The sequence below is a fragment of the Dendronephthya gigantea genome, unplaced genomic scaffold (genome assembly GCF_004324835.1).
Source record: "Dendronephthya gigantea isolate DGI-Jeju-01 unplaced genomic scaffold, DenGig_1.0 000079F, whole genome shotgun sequence".
NCBI classification, from domain to species: domain Eukaryota; kingdom Metazoa; phylum Cnidaria; class Anthozoa; order Malacalcyonacea; family Nephtheidae; genus Dendronephthya; species Dendronephthya gigantea.
In genome coordinates, this window is record NW_021163089.1 from 966,226 (window position 1) to 980,132 (window position 13,907).

Genomic DNA, 13,907 nt, shown 5'->3' on the forward strand with positions numbered 1-13,907 from the left:
TCAATGAATGTTAGAGGAATTGGCCAAACACGGAAAAGTTGAAGAGACATCAGGATATTCAAAATTTCAAATGTCTTCCTGGAGTGTTTTCCATTCGACCAGCGACAGGTGGTTGTTTGAAAATTCAGCTGGTGTAATCAGGTCACTTTATTGCAGTCTTTTTGTCTTTCATCTCTCGATTCTTTTGACCTCATAAGACAAAGGAAGCTGGAAATAATCTCTAAAGGTAAGGTTGATATAAACGTTATTAATATAAGCTTGCATTTACCAAATACCGGGGAACTGTACTCAGTAAATTCCGTGAACTAAGTGTAGTTATTAAAAGATTTGTTTTACATGTTATTGGGTGAAATGAATTGTTCATTGAACCAAATATAAACAATACAATTATCCCAGTCAATTGCTGTCCTTACATCTCACGCAAATATACTTACTATTAAAGCAAATGTATTACTTTTTTTATTTGAATTCTATATTCCAAGTTGCTACATTGAAAACACAGAAAAGGTTACGTTGGCCGTGAATTTATTATTAGTAACAAAATGTATATAGTGTATATATAAGGCGATATAATCCTTTTTGCTGACAGCATATAATAGTACAGACAACAATATTTTACTAAAGAATATTGTTTGTATAACCTACAATATTTCGTCCATGAGATGCAACACTGTGCAGATAGATACACTTCAGGTGAAAACCTTATTATATACTGTAGTGGTTTGTCCACACGAGATCTATAGGACAGGTGTAGGTGCTGTAGACGTACCTTTGATCGAAGACGTAGAGCAATCCTATCAAGCGTAAACTCAATTTCATTGAACAATTTGACGGCTTCGACTTTTTCTTGGGCGACGAGTTCAACTTTCAAGATGATGGCAGAAGGCTACTTATAATTATATGTTTTCTTATAGGTTATGGCGTCATTTAGCCAACAGTTGTCCTTGATTGCTTGTCTGTTTATTGTGTTGATTTCCCTCGTGAGATCAGGTAAGTTTTCTTCAGTTCAAGATTATACACGACTCTGAAGAAAACCGTCACGGTTTGCACATGGTTATCCAGGCGTGTTCGTAATATAGAGACATGACTCGTTTAAGATCTGATGATAGTTTGATGTGCTCCTAAATTATGCTTTTCAATTTGTAGAGCTGGTCTGTGAGGACAAGACGAAATCATGCAAAAAATGGGCTGGTGAGAAAAACCTTTGTGATGAAAATCACAAATACAAAAAACAGCGCTTCTTTGTCTCGATGTCAAGGCTTTGTAAGAAGAGTTGTCTTATGTGTGGGGATGACGGTATGCTATCTTTCATGTGTACGACTTCTAGGAACTTATACGTTTAAAAAAACCTCAACAGAACACTTGACCTATTCCAATGTTTAGATGCGATCTTTTGATACGGACTCTCGTTGTTTCTCGTACTTCAAGAAAGGATATTGTGACATGAAACCTCATCAAGGGTTTATGTTGAAGCGATGTAAGTACAGTTGCCGCAGCACCATTCGTAGCGGTATCATGTCCCCCGGTCGTGGTAACTTCCAAAGGAACGACCCCCCTGCACAACAAGCGCAACAACAGCAGCAACAACATGGGTACTGGAACCAACAACAAGCAGACAACAGGTATCCCCAGCAGTACAACCAACAATACGCGCAGCAATACGGCCAGCAGTACGCTCAAAATTACGGTCAGCAGCAGGGTCAGCAGCAGACTCAAAATAATGGTCAGCAACAGTACGCTCAGCAATATGCGCAACAAAATGATGCACAACCACAACAACAACAACAAAATTCTGGTCAACAACAAGCCGCTGGTCAACAACCCCAGACTCAGACACAGGGTACCCAATCAATTGGAGACCTTCCTGTGCAGGTTCAAGCCCTATCAAGAAAGCATAAATTAGAGAAATCAGAAAAACATCATCACGATGATATGGATGATGATGATGCAGTCAACGATACAGATGATGACATGGACTAAATTTTGAATGTGTAATCTTCGATAATGACGATACAACAGGTTGATTGTATGACCCATTTCTGTAATCTCTCTCCGACAATGAAATATATTTGTCTTTGACGCGATCATCCGTAGATTGCTTTAATTGGATTAAATGAACTGACTTTTCAGTATTTCTAAGCACGTAACTGATTTAAATTAAACGATATTTTGTATATAGTCAAGTCTTTGACGTTGAACTGGAAACAATAAAATCATTTCTCTGTTTTCATAATTTCGAGCTTTGCATAGAAATGCTTTGAGTAATCAATATTTCCCGGAAATTAATCCAGATAGAGTACATGTCTAATGCCGAAGGACGTTCGCCCTTTAAATGCGACAGTTGGGTCGGGGTGCACCCCCCCCACCGCCGTGGAAACGTAGTGTGGGGATGTCTTTATATGAAATCAGGACAAATTAGGACAAATGATTGAGAGTTAACAAATGATTGAGGACAAATGATTGACATTGCATGGTGAGATGTTTTCTGTTTCAACGTCGTCTCGAAAAAGCAGAGCGAAGTGTGTAAGTCTCTCACCTCTTGAAATATAACGAAGAAGGGTTGAAAATATCCCGTTAAAATATGTTTTATCTTTTTGTGCAATCGTTGGCAATGATGCCATTCACGACAGAAGCTATTCTCTCACGAGCAGGTGCTGTCACGCTTTGACAAGTTGCGAAAAAACAAACGCAATCCGGTGAAGACAAAATATCCATCCCTAAAAATACCATAAAAGGTGAGAATTTTTACTGTTATTAACAAGGACTAGAATACCTACGGATATCTTTAATGGTCTAGCCATCAAATAATGTTATTACGAAACGAAAATAGCTCTTGAACTATTTACTTCCTGTAGAGTTTAGATTTAAGTTTATTGAAACAATAAGTAGCATTTTTTAAAGTAGACTTTTATATCTTTGTGCTCCGTAAGCGGCCATGTATGAGCCAGACTGAAGCACAAGTGTGATGTAAAATAACGTTTTTTAGTTGGTTTTATTATTAGTTAGTATTTATCACCTATGGCTATGTAGTAACGTTCTCGTTTCACCCAGATGTCCTGGGAACGAAATGATCAAACGTATAGATACCTGAGGTCTTGTATCATATATAGTATCCATACTTATCTATATCGTCTCTATATTCGCATGCTACCTCTCGTGAGACTTATCCAGTGATGAAATCCTCACTCTATTGCCTCAAACATAGTTGTAATTCAAAGTGATTTTCTGAAACTGACAAGCTGTTTCCTCTATGATGTTATGAAACTCTCCAATGTTCGGTAGCATTAATAATAAAGTCATTCTTTTACTTTATACAAAGGTCATGAAATTATTGGCTTGGTTTTTTGTCGGCTGTATTTTGATCATATCAGGTAGACGTTTGATGGATATTTTTCGGATATTTTTTAACAACTTTTCGGGCACGCCGCGATTCCTCCTTGAAAACATCTCTCTTCTCTCATTTCAGTTTCAGGCGGCAAAAGAAAATGTGAAAACATATCAAAAGATTGTGCGAAAAAGGCGAAACAAGGCTGGTGCAGCAAAAACCAGTCGTACGCCGCTATGGGCAGAAAATGTCAGAAGGCTTGTAAAATGTGTGATAAAAGTAGGTGGAGGTTTTTGTACCAGATGATTCAGTGCCCGACTATATATTACCTACCAAGTTCCAACCTTTGCATAGAAACGTAATCGGTAATTCTACCCTCCTAAATCAGCACCTCTACTTGAACGTTTGTTGAAAAGTATACCTCACTTGTGTTCATGCACGGTCAACTTTTCAGAACACAAGGTATTCGATATTGATGCCCGATGCAGCAGATGGAAAGAACTTGGGTATTGTGATGCTGATCCACACTCCCTTTATATGTGGAGAAGTTGCAAGTACAGCTGCCCTAAGCTAGTGAAAGCATTTTCCTGGCCTGAAGAATAATTATGAGATATGACTGTCCATGGAATTCAACTGGCGCTGAGAGGATAGCTATATCTCAAAGATTGAGACAACACTCTTTTATATAATTCTTTGAAGACAAGTATTAAATCGAAGTATATTTATTCCACTGACTGATTGTAAGTTCTATAGTGTGTATTTAATCGAGAGATAATTAAACTTTGCAAAAACTTTGAATCCATATTTGTTATTATGGGTTGATTGAAGTCATGTTGGTTTAGCAAAAGCCGGTGTCAAACGTTCGCTCATTTTATGCAAAGAAGCTGTAAATGAAACAAGATAAGCTTCAAATGTGGACGTAACATACAGCCATTACGACTTACTGAATATAAATAAAACCTAGGGGCTCTCCTTTATACGGTAACTGAAACAGCCAGACCAGTCCTGTTATATTTAGTAAAGACAGATTACTGGTATTTTAGAGTGTCTCTAAGAAATCTCGATTCAAGTATATTATTTAGATCTGCCTAGCATGGGAAATGCAGTTTCACCGCTATATATTCTTAACGGAATACTCTATTTCATCTCAAAATATGACTGGTCTGACCATTTTGGTCGCCTAAAAGGAAAGCGCCCTAGGTCCATATTGCAAGGTTTTATTCTGTTACTTTGACGATTATCTTTCTGCCGGAAAGGTTGACTGGATGGTTTGGATGACATCACCATATCACAATGGTTGTAAAAGTACATAATATAGGTAATAGGCGAAGTATAAAATATGGACTAGCCCAGCGTCGGCTTCCACGATTTTCCTGAAGTGCATAAAAGTGGGTATCGAGTTTCTCCATCTTATACTAATCTGGTATGATTCGTGACGATTATGCTAAAACAGAGATAAGAAAACAGTGGCATCTTATACTGAAATAATGTACTGGGATGATCATGCGCGCATGCGCGTTGGCGCTGCTCCATGCAACCATTTGTTCTTAACTAAATTATTTTAATAAATAAGACAGGTACTTACAAAAACATTTCTGGTTGGTTGGCCACAGTGTCTCATTTTCAAAGTATTATATCACGTTCACGTTACTGCTGTCCGCTTGTTCTTTAAAAGTATTTAAACGGAAAAGAAAATTGTATTAGGATAATCTATAACAAAGGTAAGCACCTCGTACAGTCATCAATACGTTCTTATAGTTCATTTTTTTATCTGGAAAATTAATTACATCGGCCAGATAACTTTGACCGAAATTTCAGTCAAGTTCAATTAATCTTAATTTCTCACGATTAACTACTAACTGTTTCTTACTTTTTTTGAAAACCGTGAGCGTAAGACCAGTCTTTATTCTTCAAATAGTCGGTTGATTCTAAGTAAAATGCTTTTCATGTTGTTATAATTTTTGTTAAACCCATTTGAGGAAATTGAAAGTACCCCAGAGGCCTAATTGAATTAGTATCATATATTCTCATGCATTTTTTATGTATTTAATTTGCTTGTGTAAGTAAATGGCGAAGATAAAATATAATCAGTACTGTGGAATTGCTATTTACTTAGCGACAAACTGTCACAAACATGAATTATTTTAAATATGTGGGGGGATTGAGAATTCATCGGTATTGGCTATATCTGACAATCAATAAGACTTATATAGTTAACCAGTAAACTCATATATTATATGGAAGTTCACTTGGTAACAGAAAATTTCTCCATATTAAATAGACCTTTCACTCTTCCATTAGTCCTACTGAACTATTCCAACAGGCCTGTTTTCTTTTTATTAGAAATGAGGTTTAACCTGTTCATCGTCGTTTTAGTCGTGTGCTTTGTTTGGACTATCGCAGGTTTGTTCATCAACTCTCTACATGGCATTCTAATTTTACAATGCTTCGTTTTAGGCGTTTTATCATAGGTTTTTACATTTAAAAAGATCTTTTTGACCTTCTCAATTGTCACTCTTAAATAGGGCCCGACCGCCCCGTATGTTATTTCATGCATTAGCACTATAGGAGGTTCAGGATTAACGGTATAGTTTGCATATACTACTTTCTTACTTACTGGGATGTCACTGTTTTAATATTTCTCTTTGCAGGAAAAAAGTGCGAGGACAAGAAGAAAGATAAATGCAAGAATTTGAATCCAACGACTTGCGCGCAGAAAGGACCAGAAGACTGCCAGAAAAGCTGTCGCCAGTGTGGAGAAGGTAAGATGACAATGCATCTGTATCGCGATCGTCTCTGACTCTGAGTAGTCTCGTCTGCATGAGATGTCAATTGTGAATATTCCGAGACAAGAACGCTAGACAAGTCGTATGGATGCTATATATATATATATATATATATATATATATATATATATATATATATATATATATATATATATATATAAATATATATATATATATATATATATATATATGTCTATAGAATTCCGATCTGTACAAAAAAATAAACGAAAAATCAGGATCATGATAGTTCAATTGAGCTATTGTTCTTAAGAACAATACTCTATTGTTCTTAAGAACAATACTCCATTTTCTAAATTTTGGTCTATACTGAATATAAACGTCCGTTGTCCCCATTTCCTTCAAATTCTCCCTAAATACAAATGAAAACTATGGACAGATTGACTTTGGACTGAAAACTATAGACGGAAAACAAGTGCTTCTTGGCATTTCCAACAACCATGCACACACAACTAATTGCGATCTGATCTTTTAGGGAGTAAAAAGTTTGACCGATCCCCAAGATGCTGGTCTTCGATTCAGAGTAGTGGATGCGCAAGATGGGTGTCCCAGTGTCCTTATTCATGTGAAGGTATGTTTTCATGTCTATATTAAGGCCAAATATGCAATTTTGGCAGACCAAATATTTAAGTGTGTGAGCAGTCTGTGGAATAGCATAACAGGCAAGAACGTTAACATTATATTTTGTGATGATACGTAATGGTGTACCGATTAATTCGTTTTAGGTTTTCACGCGGGATATGGGCAGCAAGGTATGGGTAGTCAATATGGACAACAAGGTCCATATGGACAAGGTCAATATGGACAAGGTCAATATGGACAACCAGGGCAATATGGACAACAAGGTCAATATGGACAACGACCTGGCCAATATGGACAACAAGGTCAATATGGACAACAACCTGGCCAATATGGACAACAACCTGGCCAATATGGACAACAACCTGGCCAATATGGTGGTAGTCAATTTGGTGTGCAACAACCACGCTCGCCCTATGGCCAAGATGCAGCAGGTGGTAATGCAGCAACAGCCGGCGCCACAGATACTCAAAACCCCGCTGGCAATGTCTTCCGTAAACACAAGTTGGAAACCGGTAAAAAGGAGCACCATAAGAAATCGAAGACCCATCATCATCATCATCACCACAGTGATGAGTAAACATCGTTTCAGTTATCATGAAGTATAAAGAACAAGTACTGTCTCTGCTTTGCAAAATCAACTTGTTTTAAGCAATATTAGTTTGTATTTTATCACTCAAAGATACATCGCCGAAGGCGAATAATTGAATAATCGTATTATCCAATTTATGTATCTGATATTCTTTATTTAATGTTTTTGATGAATATATAATGAATATGTATGAAGTATTGATTCATTAAATGAAGGAATATTGTTGTTGCTCTACGTTTATCATTGCAACCCGCCACTTGTAGTTGTTCCCAACCGTTCCCAACTTAGCCAACTGTAAATATTGGCACATAAGGAAATGCAAGATCAAGGGTGGAAACACAGCAATATACATCTGGGAGTAGTCGCGACATTTTTGAACTGGCGGAGTGGTAGTAAGTAATGCTTCTTGTGCTAATAATGCTAATTTTTTACAAATGCGTATGGTCAAAGCAACGTTATATTTTTCTAAAAAACGAACACACTGTTGTATGGTTACATAGAATCACATATGCTAGAACTAGCAACAGTTTTCTTACTTGTTCTAATCATTTAGCGTAGAAGAGAAAATTGATTTTAGAATATTTCACACTTATATACACTTTTTAATAAAAATATACAGGAGTCGAAATTATCTCCAGTCCTGTAGCCGATCTCGTATATCTGCAGTCTTGGTCACTGATTGTTGCTATTTGATTCTTGTAATCTTTCGTAGAAAAGATAAGGGCTCTCTTCAGAGGATTCTAAAGAGAAGGTTTCATAATGAAAAATATGTCAACGCTAGATTTTTTCCGTTTCTGACGTAGGCTTTTCTACTTAAGCTTTACTTAAACAGTTTCTGAAAAAAATGCATTCAACAAACTGAACAAACTGTTAAGACTTAAATTCAACAAGCTGTTAAATTCAAGAATCTGATTTGCAATTTGCATTAATACTTTGGTATTTGGTAAACGTCTTTTAAACACTCAGCTACAGGTGAATAATCGTATAATTTCCATACCTAGTCTTCTTCTCGTGCGGGGCCGTTCCACCTTCGTATTCACTCGGTATGTCGATGTTTAGATCGTCCAATGATATCGGGGATAGTGCGGGAGCCGGAATTGGTAATGGTTTCTCAGATCTGAGGACAGGCGGTGCTTCCAGTGGTGTAATCTTTGCTTCCTCTTCCTCCTGCTGTCGTTGTTCTTCTTTTTCTCTTAATCTTGACTCTTCTTCTTCCGCGTATTCCTCCAGAGCCTCCTTCATGTCCTCCTTTTCGTCCTGGGTAAGAGGTGGCGTCGGTCGTGGTGTGGGTTTCGTAGGTTTGGGAGCAGCCGTGGGGCGTGGGGAACGGCGCTTTGGAGGTTTGGCATATTTAACCGTGTAGCGACGGTTTGAATATTTTTGGCAACTGTAGGGACAAAGTCTTCTCATTTTCCGATTATACATCTTGATCCCGCAGAATCCTGTTCTACCCCACGTTGGACATCGTTCATCCCTGTCAGCCACTGAAGGATTATCTAAGACAAGTAACCGAATATCGTGTTTAATTTATCTGCAAGATTATGACGTTTGCCTAGCTACAAGTTATCAAAACTGTCCAACTGTCTATGGTACAGCAAGCAAACTGATTCTGAAGCATTCTTGCATTCATTCTTGTTCTAATTTTGGTTGAAAAAAATGGTGTTATTTATCGTAAAAAGACATACCGTTTCCACAAATCTGACAACTCTTTTTACAGACATCCAACATGAATGCAGAGTAATGCATGCAATCTCCTTCCTTTGCCCAGAGGCTGCATTTTGCATGGTGATTTTTGCATTCCCTATTGATTTTCGTCTTCTGTGCTGTAATAATGTTAAAAATAAAAAGATTCTTACGTGTCATGACATGACCTGACGGTATCCCTTAAGATTGGGCACAAGAAATATTCAATGCTGCGGTTTCCCATGCTTTATTGTTAGTTTTTAGAATGTACTAAACCTTTACTATAAGGGCTACAAAAACGACACGTCAGTTTGCAATAGTCGCTCATCAGTTGTCGATTAATCAGGCAAGCATTCGGATCTCCTTTCAACATCTTAGCACATTGTAGTTTTGTCTTTGTGTTCTTGCAATTTTCTGGTTTGATACTTCTCGAATCTGTGCGAGAATGTAAAAATTTCATATCAAAAATCGCGCGCACTGAAAAAAGCTGAGCTTTTGGGAAGGTTCGCACAGGATGTTTTGAATTACTTCACGACATGCATCCTCCGTGAAATTCGCGCCATGGCAGAGGACTCGGTTGTAAAACAGTTGGAAACTTACATGCTTTGAGGTCAAAATTTCCTATGTCGCTCTTTTTAAATGGTGAAACTGTTTCTTCTAAAAACATAGATAAATAAACCATAAAACTAATGTGGAAAGGTTTGGGTTGGGTGAAAGTAGGTCGCGTGTTCATATTTCCTTGAATGATCCGGCGGATGATAGTCCATATCTGTACCGGATGCTTGAAATGCACAAACATGATCTTTTACTTTTAAATGCGAAACACTTATCTATGCTTGATGATTCTGATGGATTCGTCATACCTTTCTTTTTGACGAGACGTATTTTCTCACTGGAGACATTTTCACTGGATATAAAGAAGAGTAGAACTCCAAGTGCAACCCAAGCGAACCTTGGTGCCGACATTTTTCTCCTTCAAGACAAAAAGATAACTATCTACTGTAGACATATTACTGTAGAATATAAAAAACATTATTCAAAAAATATGGCTGGTTTAAATGCGTTTTTTGGAGGATAAGTTGCGCAGAATCACGAGAAACAATCTTGTATTATTGAAGAGAGTGAAATGCGTGTAGTATTTTAGGTAAAAAAATGTAGATCAGTACTTTGAGTTCAGTATATTGGGTAACTGGAGAAGTTTTAGTTTACACATGGTTACTGAAAACAGGTACCAAATACACTTTACATAAACATCTATTCCTCCTTTCACAAGAATAATGATATTTTCATCTTTATTGAAAAACAATAACCAAAACTTTGTTACGAACTGAAAACACGAATAGATAAATTTAAAACCTAGAGCCGGGTTTGTTTTTTTTACCTAAAAACATGTATCGTTTGTCTTGGAGTTTGTGCGTTCACCTAACCTGTCAATCTTGCGCTCATTAAAATCTTAATCAAATTTGATTGTTTTAAAAAATGAAACTGCTCATAATCATATATGATATTCTTACCTTTCCAGTTGTGTTTTCTATTTGTTTCTGTGTGTTTCCAGCTATTTAGATTGTATTATTTTGTCAGACCGAAAGCTAAACTGATCGAGTTTTCAATTTTGTCATCATCGAGAATAAATTACGCAAGGTTACGCATGCGTGAAATTGCTAATGGTTATTTTGGAAATGCATGAAGCGAAAAGTCAATTGGTTTGATAGGTTCAAAGGGTCTTAATTTCGAGTGGAGTTATACACACTTCAAATTCAAGCCAGGAACAGTTGATGGAAAAATGGAGTCAACTATCGGTCCTCCGGCAGGAATTCGTCCTTCAATTAATTGCAACCTGGCTCTACATCCGAATTCCCCCCCTGAATTGACTCAAATTTCAAAATATTGTACACGTTGAATGAGCATCGAGAATTCATAGTCAAATTTTCACCTCATGCAACGAACACTATGCAACACGAAAAAAGCGAGCCTCTTGCAAAGAAAGTTAAGTTGGATTCAGCTGAAAACAATCGAGCAAACTCGCTTTCAAAAGATAGTAAAATTGGACTAGAAAATACTACAGCTGAAGCAGCAAGGCCGCCATATTGCCTGTCACGGGACATGCAAAACCCACGAGCTATTTTACACGACAAATATTCGCGACCATTGGAGACAGGTAAGCGATTTCGATAAAATTTTTAGCTTGTCTAATTTTGTTGTGAACAAACTCCTTTGATCAACAGCATCTCTATGAAATTCTATAGTTGACGTTTTTATATGTACCGCGAACGATCGGAAACAGACATCCAGAATAATGCGGTATGAGTAAAATTAAACAAAATATTACAGAAAAGTAGAGTGTTTCATTAAAAGTACAATTTCGTATGTTCAAATAGGGAAGTTGGAGAAGTATATCCATTTGGTAGTTTAAAGCATTTGAAACGAGTTAGGAATCAAGGTTAGTTTATATTCGTATTTTTCAAGTGCCTTATTGTAGCATCCCATATGGTCTAGTGGTTAGGATTCGTGGTTTTCACCCACGCGGCCCGGGTTCGATTCCCGGTATGGGAAATACAATTTTTTCTGCCCAAAACTGTTTAAAATAATTTTATTCAGCGGAAATCCTGTTCAGTAAACATCGTGCTATAAAAGTATTTTCATTTTTTCGGAAGAAGAATTTCTGAAAGAATTCCGCTTTTCAAAGCTCTATATTTTGTGATTTTCCCTTTCTCGCTCCATACTCCCAGATAAGCACACAGAATGGGAATGTGGCCAACCTGTTCGCAGGTGACACTAGCTAGCTGAATGTTTGTGACAGGGGGGATAAGAGTAACATAGTTCACTGGGATTACATCGCACGCGATTTAATAGAACGTTTGTAGCCGTATTATAATTATTATTTAGTTTTGAGACCAAAAATAATGCAAAAATTTAATCAAAAGATGATAAAAAGATGTATTTCCCATACCGGGAATCGAACCCGGGCCGCGTGGGTGAAAACCACGAATCCTAACCACTAGACCATATGGGATTGACGCTGACAGGGCTCAAATTATCGTGTAAATTCTAATTCGGTAGTTAAAAATGAGAACAGTGATAATTAAGAATGAGAATGCTGATGATTAAAAATGAGAATAAAAGTTGTCTAACAATGTTTTTTTTGTAAAGGTGGAAAATTGGATATGATTATTACTACCGTGCAGAATGTAGCAACGCCAGGTGGTCAAATGACGCTAGATAAATTGTTTCAAGGATCATCTGTGAACTTTGCTGGACTCTCTGATCCATCCGTGACCTGTGTACCCAAATACCCAGCACTAACAAGACAGCAGTACGAGGAATATTCCAAAATTTGGCCAATATCATTTCACGAGGACAAACGGTGAGAGGGTAGAGCCTTAGGAGTTAGAAACATTAGAAAAGTAACACTCGTGTCAATTTTAAAACTAAAGGAATTTTGCTGACAAGTTCCAAAAATCCCTTGTCCATGACGGGGGTATTCGACTTTGGACTGGGGTGCACATAGGAACTATAAAGGATAGTGAAGGCGCAACGTGGGTGAATGATCCATTGGTGTATTTTTTATGGGGGTGATTACTTCATTTGGATAGTTCCTGGGTAATATGTAAACACTATTTTTATAATATTTTCCTGTATTTTTTTAACTAGTATAACAAGGCTTATAAATGGTGAGATGTTTAACGAGATTGAACTCAGGGAGATGACGTGGTATATGGAAGAGGCGTTTAACGTTGCCGTCTTAGCGAAGAAAAAAGGAATGGTATGTCAATGAACTTATGTATGATAAAACGGTGTTGTGTTGTCAGGAATGCCTGACCGACATACTAGTTTTAAAAACAAATTGAATCTGTATCTTTAGTGTCAGGTTGGAGCCGTTGTCGTAAATCCAAGTTCGAAGAAAATTTTATGTAAAGCACACGATTTGACTTGCCAACACCCGTTGTATCATACAACCATGGTATGTATTGATCTGGTCGCCAAGCTGCAGGGCGGAGGAGCCTGGGATCTGGATATGGATCTTCTCGGATGCGAGGAGGGAATGGACAGGACAGTGAGAGATAAACATGATCATTTGAACACAGCTGCTGGTTCCAACAATATAGTTTCATGCAGTGAAAAAAGACCAAACACAAGAATTGACTCTATCTGTTCAAGTAAAACTGGAGAAAGGGATGAAAGGACACAAAGTGCATCTGACCATAACTCGATCTTTCCTTCAACAGAAATTGTAAAGAATTTAGATAAAGAGGAAGATGCCCCATATTTGTGCACAGGATATGATCTATATATAACCAGGGAGCCTTGTACAATGTAAGCATTTCTGCCTGCATGCTCACTATGTCTTTCAATTTCGAAATTAAAATGAGCTGGTTCAAAGTTTTCCAGTTCGACTTTATCATGATGTGAATTTCCTGAGGAGTATTTTTTAATTTTGTCTTGTAGGTGTGCAATGGCCTTACTTCATTCCAGAATACGCAGAGTATTCTACGCATGCGCCAATCCAACATTTGGAGGACTAGGTTCGAGGTATAAGATTCATTGTTTGGACGGAACAAACCATCATTTTGAAGTTTTCGCCGGTTTGTTAGAAACTAAATACAGCGAACTTCTTTGACATCGCAAAAGATAATGGAAACGCACCATGGAGAATCGATAATGTCATGCCTCTCAGGCTCTAACCTATTCCCATCATTCAGCGCGCGTAGACGTCCACTGGATGTTGGGCGATGTCTGGGGACGAGTCAGCTGGGTTGCCAGCTGGCAATGGTAGTCACGTGCACTGCCTGTGTGTTATTTATGCTAATTATTCCGATATTTATGCTAATACCTGATATTTATTCACGCCCACGTAATGAAATTCCAGTTTGTCATTAATAAAATCAAAATATTCTCATCTGGAAAGGGACAAGACGACCTTTGT

The 13,907-nt window shown here is 37.5% G+C and overlaps 3 protein-coding genes, 1 long non-coding RNA gene and 2 other non-coding genes across 6 annotated transcripts; 4 read left to right on the forward strand and 2 right to left on the reverse strand.

The window, feature by feature from the left end:
- The first annotated feature begins 57 nt into the window (after window positions 1-57).
- LOC114532490 lies at window positions 58-1,322 on the forward strand. Its single transcript, XR_003687959.1, has 3 exons — window positions 58-226; window positions 915-990; window positions 1,147-1,322. It is a non-coding gene; the product is annotated as an uncharacterized LOC114532490 (long non-coding RNA).
- A 1,314-nt stretch (window positions 1,323-2,636) lies between these two features.
- LOC114532351 lies at window positions 2,637-7,469 on the forward strand. The gene is made up of 9 exons (XM_028553835.1): window positions 2,637-2,735; window positions 3,320-3,371; window positions 3,467-3,604; window positions 3,780-3,925; window positions 5,001-5,046; window positions 5,669-5,728; window positions 5,977-6,087; window positions 6,605-6,700; window positions 6,855-7,469. The coding sequence occupies exons 2-9, from the start codon at window positions 3,323-3,325 to the stop codon at window positions 7,286-7,288; spliced, it is 1,080 nt and encodes a 359-aa protein (XP_028409636.1). The 5' UTR covers window positions 2,637-2,735; window positions 3,320-3,322; the 3' UTR covers window positions 7,289-7,469.
- Window positions 7,470-7,747: 278 nt separating this feature from the next.
- LOC114532488 lies at window positions 7,748-10,601 on the reverse strand. Its single transcript, XM_028554003.1, has 7 exons — window positions 10,498-10,601; window positions 9,847-9,956; window positions 9,584-9,640; window positions 9,260-9,418; window positions 8,986-9,123; window positions 8,298-8,796; window positions 7,748-8,040 (listed from the first exon to the last, which is right to left on the reverse strand). The coding sequence occupies exons 2-7, from the start codon at window positions 9,947-9,949 to the stop codon at window positions 8,031-8,033; spliced, it is 966 nt and encodes a 321-aa protein (XP_028409804.1). The 5' UTR covers window positions 9,950-9,956; window positions 10,498-10,601; the 3' UTR covers window positions 7,748-8,030.
- A 235-nt stretch (window positions 10,602-10,836) lies between these two features.
- On the forward strand, window positions 10,837-13,619 carry LOC114532492 (probable inactive tRNA-specific adenosine deaminase-like protein 3). The gene is made up of 7 exons (XM_028554006.1): window positions 10,837-11,141; window positions 11,230-11,284; window positions 11,362-11,423; window positions 12,134-12,347; window positions 12,635-12,746; window positions 12,846-13,297; window positions 13,430-13,619. Exons 1-7 carry the CDS (start codon window positions 10,934-10,936, stop codon window positions 13,599-13,601), a joined length of 1,275 nt encoding a protein of 424 aa, XP_028409807.1. The 5' UTR covers window positions 10,837-10,933; the 3' UTR covers window positions 13,602-13,619.
- On the forward strand, window positions 11,465-11,536 carry Trnae-uuc. The gene has a single exon. It is a non-coding gene; the product is annotated as a tRNA-Glu (tRNA).
- On the reverse strand, window positions 11,925-11,996 carry Trnae-uuc. The gene has a single exon. It is a non-coding gene; the product is annotated as a tRNA-Glu (tRNA).
- Window positions 13,620-13,907: the final 288 nt, after the last annotated feature.